Raw genomic sequence first — 12,429 nt, forward strand, 5'->3', positions numbered from 1 at the left:
GGAGGGTGGTGGCGAAAGTGCGTGGTTGTTGGAGAGCGTGGGGTGGCTGTGCCGGATTTGGAGTGTGGTGTGGTTGCTGGGTGGTGTGTGTGCGTGGTTGCTGGAGGGCGTGCGTGTGCTGCCGGAGGGAGTGGGTGGTTGCTGGAGGGAGTGTGGGGTGGTTGCTGGAGGACGTGTGTGTGGTTGCTGAGGAGTGTGCATGGTTGCTGAGGAGTGAGTGCATGGTTGCTGGAGGACGTGTGTGGTTGCTGGAGGGGTGAGTGTGTATGGTTGTTGGAAGGGAGTGTGGTGGTTGCTGGAGGAGTGTGTATGGTTAAGTGAGAGTGTAAGCTTGCTGGAGGAGAGTGTATGGTTAAGCAGGAGGAGGCATGGTTGCTGGAGGAGGCATGGTTGTTAGAGGGGAGAGTGCATGGTTGACCGAGGAGTGTGTATGGTTGCTGGAGGGAGTGTGTATGGCTGTTGAGTGGAGTGTGCATGGTTGCTGGAGTGTATGATGAAGGTACCCGTGCGTAACGTGCTTATGCTTGTTGAGAGAGTGTGCATGACGACGCTGGAGGAGCGTGCATGGTTGCTGGAGGAGTGTGATGGTTGACAGATGTGCGCGGATGTTGAGGGGTGAGTGAATGGTTGTTGGAGGAGTGCGCATGGTTGCTGAGAGTGCGTATGGTTGCCGATGGGGGAGGCATGGCTGCTGGAGGAGTGCATGGTTGCTGGAGGAGTGTGTATGGTTGCTGGAGGGTGAGCGTGTGTGTGGTTGCTGGAGGGGCGTGTGCGTGCGTGGTTGCTGATGGGCGAGTGCATGGTTGTGGTAGGCGAGTGCATGTGCTGATGCGATCGCCGAGGCGTGTGTTGCTGTCGATGTGTGTGTGTGGTTGCTGGAGGTGCGTGCGTGGTCGTTGAGGGCGTGAGTGGCTGTTGAGGAGTGTGTGCGTGGTTGCTGGATGCGTGTGTGTGGATGATGGAGTGATGTGTGTGTGGCTGATGGACGACGTGCTGTGTAGTTGCTGAAGACGTGTGTGTGTGGTGACGGAGGACGGTGTGTGTGGTTGCTGACATTGTGCGTGGTTGCTAGAGAGTGCGTGCGTGGTTGCTGGTGATGCGTGTGTGTGTGCTGGAGGGCGGCTGTGTGGATGCTGGAGTGCGTGCAGTGCAGTGCGTGTCGTGCGCGCTGGAGGTTGGCGTGTGTGGTTGATGTGACGCCGTGGTGGTATGGAGGACGCGTGTGTGGGGTTGGCGACGATGGTGTTGAGTGGACGTGTGTGGGCATTGTTGATGCGTGTGGGTGGTTGAGGATGACGTGGGTGGTTGCTGGAGGTGGGTGGTTGTCGAGGGACGTGCGCGGTGGTCGTTGAGGGTGTGTGTGGGGTGGTTGTTGAGGCGTGTGGGTGGTTGCTGGAGGTGGCGTGTGGGAGGTTGTTGAGGGTGTGGTGGGCGGTTGCTGCTGGAGGGCGTGTGTGGGGTGGTTGCTGGAGTGCGTGTGGGGTGGTTGCTGGAGGGCGTGTGTGTGGGTGGTTGCTGCTGGAGGGCGTGTGGGTGTGCTGATGGGTGTGTGGGTGGTTGCTGGAGGGGCGTGTGTGGGTGGTTGCTGATGGGTGTGTGTGGGTGGTTGCTGGAGGGTGTGGGGTGGTTGCTGGAGGGGTGTGTGGGTGGTTGTTGAGGGTGTGTGTGGGTGGTTGTGGAGGTGTGTGGTGATTGCCGGAGGGTGTGTGTGGGTGGCTGGTTGGAGGCGTGTGCGGGTGGTTGCTGGAGGGTGTGGGTGGTTGCTGGGTGTGCGTGGGGTGGTTGCTGGAGTGCGTGTGGGGTGGTTGGCTGATGGGCGTGTGGGGTGGTTGTTGAGGGCGTGTGGGGTGGTTGCTGGAGGTGTGTGTGGGTGGTTGTTGAGGCGTGTGTGGGTGAGGCTGAGGTGTATTGCTGGAGGGGTGTGGGTGGGGTGGGTGTGGTGGGTGGGGGGGTGGTTGTTGGAGGGGTGTGGGGGGTGGCGGCAGGTGTGGTTGTTGAGGGTGTGTGGGTGGTTGTTGAGGTGTAAGTGTTTAGCTGGGCGTGTGTGGGTGGTTGCTGGAGGTGAGGGTGGTTGCTGGCGTGGGTAGATGGGTGTGGGTGGCTGCTGGAGGCGTGTGGGCTTGCTGCTGATGCGCATGTGCGGAGGGTGTGTGGGGTGGTTGCTGGGTGGGATGTTGGGGCGTGTGTGGGTGGTTGCTGGAAGTGCGTGTGGGTGGTTGCTGGAGTGGCGTGTGGGTGATTGTTGATGACGTGTGTGGTTGCTGGAGGGTGTGTGTGCGGTTGTTGTGGTGCGTGTGTGTGGTTGCTGGAGGGTGTGTGTGGTTGCTGGTGGGTGTGTGTGGGTTGTTGGAGGGTGTGTGTGTGGGGCGTGTGGTGGTTGCTGGAGGGCGTGTGTGTGGCTGTGTGCGTGTGTGTGGGTTGCTGATGGGCGTGTGTGTGGTTGCTGGAGGCGTGTGTGTGTGGTTGTTGAGGCGTGTGGTGGGAGCGGGTGTGGTGTCTGCGTGGTGTGTGCTGGATGGCGGTGTGTGGCGTGTGAGGACGCGTGGTGTGGTGTGTGGCGCGTGTGGCTGTTGATGACGTGGTGTGGTCGGCGATGGTGCGTGGGTGGTTGCTGGAGTGGGTGTGTGGGCGGTTGTTGGAGGCGTGTGGGGTGGTTGCTGAGCGTGTGGTGGTTATCGGATGCGTGCGTGGGTTGCTGGAGGCGTGCGTGCGGGGTGGCTGTTGAGTGTGTGGGTGGTTGCCGATGGGTGTGTGTGGTGGTTGCTGGAGCGGGTGTGTGCGGGTGGTTGCTGATGCGTGGGTGGTTGCTGGAGGCGTGCGGGTGGTTGCTGGAGGGTGCGTGTGTGGGTGGTTGCCGGAGGCGTGTGCGTGGCGGGTGTGGTGGTTGTTGAGGGTGTGTGGTGGTTGCTGGAGGGCGTGTGTGGGTGGTTGCTGGAGGCGTGTGGGTATTGCTGGAGGCGTGAGTATTGCTGGATGTGCGTGTGGGCGGTTGCTGGAGGGTGTGGCATTGGTTGATATGCGTGGCGGTTGTTGGAGGCGTGTGCGGGTGGTTGTTGAGGTGTGTGCGGGGTGGGTGTTGATGGGCGTGTGGGTGTTGCTGGAGTGTGGTGTGTGTGGTTGTTGAGGTGTGTGTGGTTGTTGGAGGGGTGCGTGGGCGGTTGCTGGAGGCGTGTGTGGGTGGTTGTTGGAGGGTGTGGGTGGTTGCTGATGGGTGTGTGTGGGTGGTTGTTGGAGGCGTGTGTGCGGCGGTTGCTGAGGCGTGTGGGTGATTGCTGGAGGTGCGGGTGGTTGTTGAGGCGGTGGGTGGTTGCTGGAGTGGTGCGTGTGGATTGCTGAGGGCGTGCGTGGGCGGGTTGCTGGAGGGTGCGTGTGGGTGGTTGCTGGAGGGTGTGGCGTGGTTGCTGATGTGTGTTTTGGAGGGCGTGTGGGTGGTTGCTGGATGGGCGTGTGTGGGTGGTTGGATGGAGCTGCGTGGGTGGTTGCTGGATGGTGTGTGGGTGCATTGCTGGAGTGTGTGTGGGGCGGTTGCTGAGGGTGTGTGGCGGTTGCTGGAGGCGTGTGGGTGGTTGTGCTGAGGGTGTGTGTGGGTGGTTGCTGGAGGGCGTGTGGGTGGTTGCTGGAAGGCGTGTGCGGGCGGTTGCTGGAGTGCGGTGGCGGTGCTGGAGGGTGTGTGTGGTTGTTGGAGGGTGTGTGTGTGGTGGTTGTTGAGGGCGGTGCTGGGTGGTTGCTGGAGGGCGTGTGCTGGGTGGTTGCTGGACGGTGGGTATTGCTGGGGTGTGTGTGGGGTTGTTGCTGAGTGGTGTGTGGGTGGGTTGATGTGTGTGGGGCGGTTGCTGGAGGTGTGTGTGTGTGGTTGTTGATGGGTGTGTGTGGTTGCTGGAGGGGTGTGTGTGGTTGTTGAGTGTGTGTGGGTGGTTGTTGAGGGTGGGTGGTTGCTGGGGGTGTGTGGGTGGTTGCTGGAGGGGTGTGTGTGGGTGGTTGTTGGAGGTGTGTGGGTGTGGTTGTTGGAGGGTGCGTGTGGGTGGTTGCTGGAGTGTGTGTGGGTGGGTTGTTGGAGGTGTGTGTGGGGTGGTTGCTGGAGGCGTGTGGGGTGTTGCTGGAGCGGTGTGTGTGGGTGGTTGTTGGCGGTGTGTGGGTGGTTGCTGGAGTGTGCGCGTGTGGTTGCTGGATATGTGGGCGTGTGCGGGTGGCTGCTGGAGTGCGTGTGTGGGTATTGCTGGACGGTGTGGGTGGTTTTTCGTTGATGGGTGGTTGCTGATGGTGTGTGCGGTTGTTGAGTGTGTGTGGGGCGGTTGTTGAGCGGGTGTGGTTGCTGGAGGGTGTGTGGGTGGTTGTTGGAGGGTGTGTGTGGGTGTATTGTTGAGGTGTGTGGGTGGTTGCTGATGCGTGTGTGGTTGCTGGAGTGGGTGCGTGTGGTTGCTGGAGGGTGTGGTGCGGGTGTTGCTGGATGGCGTGTGCGGGGTGGTTGCTGGAGGGCGTGTGTGTGGGTGTTGCCGGATGGTGTGTGTGGCGGTTGTTGAGTGCGGTGTGTGGGTGGTTGCTGGATGGTGGGGTGGTTGCGCCGATGGCGGTGTGGTGGTTGTCGAGGGTGTGGGTGGTTGCTGGAGGCGTGGGTGGTTGCTGGAGGCGGCGGGAAGTATTGCTGGAGGGTGTGTGGGTATTGCTGGAGGTGGTTTGCTGAGGGGCGTGGTGGGCGAGCAGGTTGGAGGGGTGTGTGTGGGTGGTTGTTGGAGGGTGTGTGGGTGGTTGTTGGAGGGTGTGGTGGTTGTTGAGGGCGTGGTGTGGGTGGTTGTTGATAAGTGTGTGTGGGGTGGTTGTTGGATTTGCGTGTGTGGTGGTTGTTTACGGTGTGTGTGGGTGGTTGTTGAGTGTGTGTGGTGGTTGCTGGCGGTGCGTGTGGGTGGGTTGCCGGAGGTGTGCGGTGGTTGCTGGAGGCGTGTGTGGGTTGCTGGAGTGGGGAGGCGGGTGTGTGGTTGCTGATGGAGTGTGTGTGGTTGCCGATGACGCGTGTGGTTGCTGGAGGTGAGTGTACATTGCTGGAGTGGCGTGATGGTTGCCGGAGGAGTGCTATTGCTGGAGGAGTGTATGGTTGCTGGAGGAGCGGCATGGTTGCTGGAGGAGCGCGATGGCTGCTGAGGAGTGATGGTTGCTTGGAGGGCGTGTGTGTGGTATGGTTGTTGGATCTGTGTGTGTATGGTTGTTGGAGGGGAGGTATGGTTGCTGAGGAGGTATGGTTGTTGGAGGGGAGGGTAGGAAGGTATGTGTGTAAGCTATGGTTGGAGGGGGAGTGTATGGTTGTTGGAGGGGGAGGTATGGTTGTTGGAGGGGAGTGTATATTGTTGAGGGAGTGTATGGTTGTTGAGGGGAGTGTGTATGGTTGTTGGAGGGGAGGTATGGTTGCTGGAGGGGAGGGCATGGTTGTTGGAGGTGAGTGTGTGGTGCTGGAGGGTGTGTGTGTGTGTTGCTGGAGGGCAGGTAACAAGCGAGGGTGAGTGCAGCAGGCTGTTGGAGGTGTGTGTGTGGTTGTTGAGGGTGTGTGGTGGTTTGTTGGAGGGTGTGTGTGGTTGCTGGAGGGTGTGTGTGTGGTTGTTGGAGGGTGTGTGTGGTTGTTGGAGGGAGTGTGTGCGGTTGTTGAGGACGTGTGTGTGGGTTGATGGAGGATGTGTGTGTGGTTGATGGAGGATGTGTGTGTGTGGTTGTTGAGTGATGTGTGTGTGTGGTTGCTGGAGGATGTGTGTGTGTGGTTGCTGGGAGGATGTGTGTGTGTGTGGTTGTTGAGGGCAGGTGCGTGGTTGAAGCTGGAGTGGTGTGTGTGTGGGGTTGTTGGAGGTGGCGTGTGGTTGTTGGAGTGTGTGTGCGTGTGTGTGCGTCTGTGTGTGCTGGAGGTTGGTGTGTGTGGTTGCTGTGGTGACGCGTGCGTGGTTGTTGATGACGCGTGTGTGGTTGCTGGAGCGACGCGTGGACGGTTGTTGAGGGCGTGTGTGTGGGTGGCTGGCTGATGACGTGTGGGTGGTTGCTGATGACGTGCGTGGGTGGTTGCTGGAGGTGTGCAGGTGGTTGCTGGAGTGATGTGTGTGTGGGTGGTTGTTGGAGGTGTGGGTGGTTGTTGGAGGGGTGTGTGGTGGGGTATTGTTGAGGGTGTGGGTGGTTGCTGGAGGGGTGTGTGTGGGTGGTTGTTGGAGGTGCGGGTGGCTGCTGATGGTGCGTGTGGGTGGTTGCTGGAGGCGTGGGGTATTGCTGGAGGGTGCAAGTGTGGGTGGTTGGTTGAGGGTGTGGGGTGGCTTGTTGAGTGTGGGTGGTTGTTGATGCGTGTGTGGTGGCTTCGTTGATAAGTGTGTGGGGTATTGCCGATGGCGTGCGGGGCGGCTGCCGGAGGGTGTGCGGGTTGTTGCTTCGATGGGTGTGGGTGGTCAAGCCGGAGGGTGTGTGTGGGTGGTTGCTGGATGGGCGGTGGGTGGTTGCCATTGAGGGTGTGTGTGGGTGGTTGCTGGAGGGCGTGGGTGGTTGCTGATGCGTGGGTGGTTGCTGAGTGCGTGCGGGTGGTTGTTGATAAGTGTGTGGGGCGGTTGCTGAGGCGTGTGGGGTGGTTGCTGGAGGGTGTGGGTGGGTTGCTGGAGGGTGTGTGGGGCGGTTGTCGGAGGGTGTGTGCGGTTGCTGGAGTGCGTGGGGTGGGTGCTGAGGGCGGGGGTGGTTATTGATGTGGGGGGGTTGCTGGAGGTGTGGGGTGGTTGTTGATAGCGTGTGGTTGTTGGAGTGCGTGGGGTGGTTGTTGGAGGGTGTGTGGGTGGTTGTTGGAGTGCGTGGGAGGTGGTTGCTGGAGGTGTGGGCGGTTATTGAGGTGTGGGTGGTTGCTGGATGTGTGGCTATTGTTGGAGGGCATGTGGGAGGTTGCTGGAGGCGTGGTGGGGGTGGTTGTTGAGGGCGTGTGGGGTGGTTAAGGCTGGATAGTGTGTGGGTGGTTGCTGGAGGCAAGTGTGGGTGGTTGTTGGAGGGTAAGTGTGGGTGATTGTTGAGTGACGTGTGTGTGGTTGCTGGAGGGTGTGTGTGGCTGGTTGTAGGCGTGTGGTTGCTGGAGGTGTGTGATTGTTGAGGTGTGTGTGTGGTTGCTGGAGGGTGTGTGTGTGGTTGTTGAGTGCGTGTGTGGTTGCTGGAGGGAGTGTGTGGTTGTTGGAGGATGTGTGTGCGTGGTTGCCGAGTGACGTGTGTGTGTGGTTGCTGGAGGATGTGTGTGTGTGGTTGTTGGAGGGCGTGGTGGTTGTTGAGCGTGCGTGTGTGTGTCTGTGTGTGTGTGTGTGTGTTGAGGCCGCGCAGGTGTGGCTGTTGTAGTGACGGTGTGAAGCTGCCGAGATGGTGTGTGGCTGTTGTTGATAATGCAAAGCCGTTGAGGACGTGTGTGATGGTTGCTGGAGTGGCGTGTGTGGGCATGTTGAGTGGGTGTGTGTGGGGTGGTTTGCTGGAGGACGTGTGGGTGGTTGCTGGAATGCGTGTGTGGCGGTTGGCTGGAGGTGCGTAAGCAGCCGTTGATGCGTGTGGGTGGCGGGTTGAGGGTGTGGGTGGTTGTTGAGGGGTGTGTGTGTGGGTGGTTGCTGGAGGGTGTGTGTGGGTGGTTGTTGGAGGTGTGTGGGTGGTTGTTGATGGGTGTGTGGGTGTTGCTTGAGGGTGGTTGCTGAGGCGTGTGTGGGTGGTTGCTGGGAAAAGCGGTGTGGGTGGTTGTTGAGGGTGTGTGTGGGTGGTTGCTGGAGGGTGTGTGTGGGGTGGTTGTTGGAGGGTGTGTGTGGGCGGTTGTTGGAGGGTGTGGTGGTTGCTGAGGGTGTGTGTGGGCGGGTTGTTGAGGGTGTGTGTGGGTGGTTGTTGAGGGTGGTTGTTGAGGGTGGTGTGGGTGGTTGCTGGAGGTGTGTGGTAAAGCCGGAGGGCGTGCGTGCGGTTGTTGAGGCGTGTGTGTGTGGCTGCTTGGAGGGCGTGTGTGTGGTTGTTGGAGGGTGTGTGGTGTGGGCGGGTTGCTGGAGTGCGTGCGGGTGGTTGTTGGAGGGTGTGTGGTGGTTGTTGGAGGGTGTGTGGGTGGTTGCTGGAGTGTGGGCGTGTGGGTGGTTGCTGACGGTGTGGGTGGTTGTTGGATGGTGTGTGGGTGGTTGTTGAGTGGGTGTGTGGGTTATTGTTGGAGGGTGTGTGGGTGGTTGTTGAGTGTGTGTGGGTGGCTGTTGGAGGGTGTGGGTGGTTGTTGGATGGTGTGGGTGGTTGTTGAGGGTGTGTGTGGGTGGTTAAGCTGGATGGGTGGTTGGTTGACGGGCGGTGTGGGTTATTGCTGGAGGGTGTGTGTGTTTGTTGGAGGAGGTGTGGTTGTTGAGGAGTGTGGCTTGTTGATGACGTGCGGTGTGTGGGTTGGTTGGAGGGTGAGTGTGTATGGTTGTTGGAGGGGAGTGTGTATGGTTGCTGGAGGGGGGGGGAGGTAAGGTTGTTGGAGGGGAGGTGTATGGTTGTTGGAGGGGAGTGTGTGTGGTTGCTGGAGGGAGCATGTGATGGTTGTTGGAGGGTGTGTGTGTGTGTATGGTTGTTGGACGGTGTGTATGGTTGTTGAGGGGAGTGTGTGTGATGGTTGCTGGAGGGGAGGTGTGGGTTGCTGGAGGGGAGAGTGTGTATGGCTGTTGGAAGGTATGTGTCTGTCGTGTTTATGGTTGTTGAGGATGTGCATGGCTGTTGGAGGGAGTGTACAGCTGGAGGGGAGTGTATGGTTGCTGGAGGAGTGTGTATGGTTGTTGGAGGGGGAGTGTGTATGGTTGCCAGAGGAGCGTGTATGGTTGCTGGAGGAGGCATGTTGGAGGGAGTGTGTATGGTTGTTGAGGGCGTGTATGGTTGCCGAGGGAGCGGGTGGTGGTTGCTGGAGGAGTGTGTATGGCCGTTGAGAGCGTGTGGCGAAGCCGGAGGGTGGGCTGGAGGGTGAGCAGGTGCGGTTGTTGAGGCGAGTGCAGTGATAGTCAAGGAGGGTGTGTGTGTGGTTGTTGAGTGGGTGTGTGTGTGGCTGTTGGAGGGTGTGTGGTTACCGGATGGGTGTGCGTGTGGTTGCTGGAGGAGTGCGTGTGGTTGTTGATGATGCGTGGTTGATGGATAGACGTGCGTGTGGTCGATGATACGCGTGGTTGTTGGAGGCGTGTGTATTGTTGATGACGTGTGTGCGTGGTTGCCGCTGGAGCGACGTGTGCGTGGTCAAGGAAGTGCGTGTGTGCGTGGTTGCTGGAGGGCGCATGCGGTTGTCGAGCGTGTCTGTGCGTGCGCGATGCTGGTGTCAGCCAGAGGACGCGTGTGGTTAAGCGATGACGCGCGGTATTGCCGGATGACGCGTGGACGGCCGGCGATGGGTGCGTGCGTGGGTGGTTGCCGATGACGTGTGGGGTGGTTGCTGGAGGGTGTGTGGTGCTGGTTGGAGGCGTGTGTGGGTGGTTGTTGATGCGTGCGGTGGGTGCTGTTGAGGCGTGTGTGGCGGTTGCTGAGGTGTGGGCAATGTTGGAGTGGGTGGTTGCTGGATGGGTGGTTGCCGAGTGCGGGTGGCTGCTGATGGGCGTGGTGGTTTGTTGAGCGGCGTGTGGGTGGCTGTTGGAGGGCGTGCTGTTATTGTTGGATGCGTGTGTGGGGTGGTTGCTGGAGGGCGTGTGTGGGGTTGTTGCTGGAGTGGTGTGGCTATGTTGTTGGAGGGCGTGTGGGTTGTTGTTGGAGGGTGTGTGTGTGGGTGGTTGCTGGAGGCGTGGGAAGCCGCCGGAGTGGGTGTGTGTGGCGTGGTTGTTGAGTGGTGTGGGTGGTTGCTGGAGTGGCGTGTGGGTGGTTGCTGAGGGTGTGTGTGTGGGTGGTTGCTGGAGGGCGTGGGTATTGCTGGAGGGTGTGTGTGTGGGTGGTTGTTGGAGGGTGTGTGTGGGTGGTTGTTGAGGTGTGTGTGGGGTGGGTTGTTGGAGGGTGTGTGTGGGTGGCTGTTGAGTGGGTGGTGGGTATTGTTGAGTGTGTGTGGGTGTGGGTGGTTGTTGGAGTGCGTGGTGTGGTGGTTGTTGATGGGCGGTGGGGGTGGTTGTTGATGCGTGGGGGTGGTTGTCGATGTGGGGGTGGTTGTCGATGGGTGGGGGGTGGTTGTTGGAGGGCGGGGCGGTGGCTGCTGGAGGCGTGGGGGCGGCTTGTTGAGTGCGTGGGGTACGGTTAGAGGCGGGGAAGTGAGCTGGCTGAGTGGGGGGTGGGTTGTTGAGTGCGTGGGGGTGCATGTTGAGGGCGGGGGTATTGTTAGGAGGCGCGGGGGGTAACAAGGGAGGCGTGGGGGTGGTTGCTGGAGGGGTGGGGGCGGTTGCTGGAGGCGGGGGCGGTTGCTGGAGGGTGTGTGGGGTGGTTGCTGGAAGATGTGTGGGGGTGGTTGTTGGCGCGTGTGGGGGTGGTTGTTGATGGGCGTGGGGGGTGGTTGCTTTGATGGGCGTGGGGTATTGCTGGAGGCGTGGGGGGGTGGTTGCTTGATGGGTGGGGGCGGTTGTCGAGGCGTGTGGGGGGGGTGGTTGCTGGCGGGTGGGGGGTGGCTGTCGGAGGTGTGGGGGGTGGTTGTTGAGGGGCGTGTGGGGGGGTGGCTGGCTGGAGGGCGGTGGGGGGTGGGTTGCTGGAGGGCGGGTGGGGGTGGTTGCTGGAGGGTGTGTGGGGGGTGGTTGCTGGAGGGCGTGTGGGGGGGTGGTTGCTGGAGGGGTGTGTGGGTTGTTGGAGGGTGTGTGGTGGTGTTGGGAGGGTGTGTGTGGGTGGTTGTTGGAGGTGTGTGTGTGTGTGTGTTGGTGGTTGTTGAAGGGTGTGTGTGGGTGGTGAGTGTGTATAGTTGTTGGAGGTGTGTGTGGTTGTTGGAGGGAGTGTGTGGTTGTTGGAGGATGTGTGTGTGTGTGTGTGTGTGTGTGTGTGTGTGTGGTGTGTGTGTGTGTGTGTGGTGTGTGTGTGTGTGTGTGTGTGTGTGTGTGTGTGTGTGTGTGTGTGTGTGTGTGTGTGTGTGTGTGTGTGTGTGTATATATATATATATAATAATAATAATAATAATAATAATAATAATACGGTTTATTGAAAGAGCAGCCAGAAGGCTGAAAATATACAGTTACATATTTGGGAATGGGTTTGATTACAAATAATATACAAGTAACATAAGTGATAAAATAAGATATATAATAACTAGATGGGGAAAAGCTCAAACTACAGTGCATTTCAACATAGTGGCAGTGCAAGAAGTAGTATTTACTGGGAGTGAATACACTGGTTTATTACAAGTTATTGATAATTTTTACAATGGTTGGGGCTGGGCTGTTCTTATAGCGATCAGTTAGGTGTGTGTGTGTGTGTGTGTGTGTGTGTGTGCGCGTGCGCACGCTAGGAGACGATGCCAAAGGAAGTGCTTCACATCATGTAACTTGGACAAGTTTTGTAGCTAAGGGGGGAATATTATGAAAACAAAAACCTCAGCAAGAAACAAAATAGTTTTTCCAATGGGTACAGTAAATAGATGTGGAACACAACGATGCAGTGATCCGATGTAAGAACAGGAAAGGATGTCCCAGAGGGCCCTAAACATACTGTACAATGCACTGGAGGAGTTTGAGGATACACTTAAAGATAACATATACAATTAAACAAGAGAATGCACTGTACAGTGGTCTCTCGGTTAATGAACGGTTTGATTAACAAAATTTTGATTTGCAAAATTTAAGTTACAATTACCTCCCATAAGGATTTTCAGTTCAATTAACGAACAAAACTTTGATTAACGAAATCCTTACGACAAACCACGCTTTTGTTGTCTTGCATCAGCTGATCGGCTAGTCTGCCAATACAGTACAGTAATTGATTCTATGTTTACATTCGTTTCCGGTGGAGTAAATATCAAGAAAATTTGTCTCTTGAATATTTTTTGCATTTTTTATATTAAAATTATATGTTATTCTAATTTAGTTCCCATATTGATAATATAGACAGTACAGGGAACGGTTTTGTCCTATGAGCTGATTAGATCACCCAACAACGCTTCTCAGTTTAACTTTGTTTACAGTGGAATGAACATCGAGTTTATTGGTCTCTTGAATAATTTTGCATTTTTACATTAAAATTATTGGTCATTCTGAAATTTAGTTAACACATTGATAATAAACAGTGCAGAAATTATTGTGAAACACGAAGAAGGCATTAGAATCAATGCACTCTGTAAAGAATATGACATGTCATCATCGACTGCCTCTACTTTCAGCTGTTTGATATGTAAACAAAGCTGCCGGGAATATGACATACACACCTCAAAGTAAATTAATATACAGTATTCTATTGTTTTTTATTTATTCTATTACAATAAACTGTACAGTACAGTACTGTATTTAGTTTATATTTAATGTTTTGTTAATTCTATTACTGGTATACAGTGCGGCCCACTACTCTGCGGGTTTAGCA

The 12,429-nt window shown here is 57.4% G+C and overlaps 1 protein-coding gene across 1 annotated transcript; it reads right to left on the reverse strand.

Moving 5' to 3' along the window:
* Positions 1 to 2,040: 2,040 nt before the first annotated feature.
* On the reverse strand, positions 2,041 to 3,380 carry LOC121866715 (extensin-like; the record flags this gene model as incomplete). The annotated part of the gene is made up of 2 exons (XM_042366419.1): positions 2,041 to 2,196; positions 3,197 to 3,380. Coding segments are annotated over 2 exons (340 nt in total), but the record flags the coding sequence as incomplete, so codon positions are not given.
* Positions 3,381 to 12,429: the final 9,049 nt, after the last annotated feature.

The sequence above is a fragment of the Homarus americanus genome, unplaced genomic scaffold (genome assembly GCF_018991925.1).
Source record: "Homarus americanus isolate GMGI-L3 unplaced genomic scaffold, GMGI_Hamer_2.0 scaffold32738, whole genome shotgun sequence".
Lineage (NCBI taxonomy): Eukaryota > Metazoa > Arthropoda > Malacostraca > Decapoda > Nephropidae > Homarus > Homarus americanus.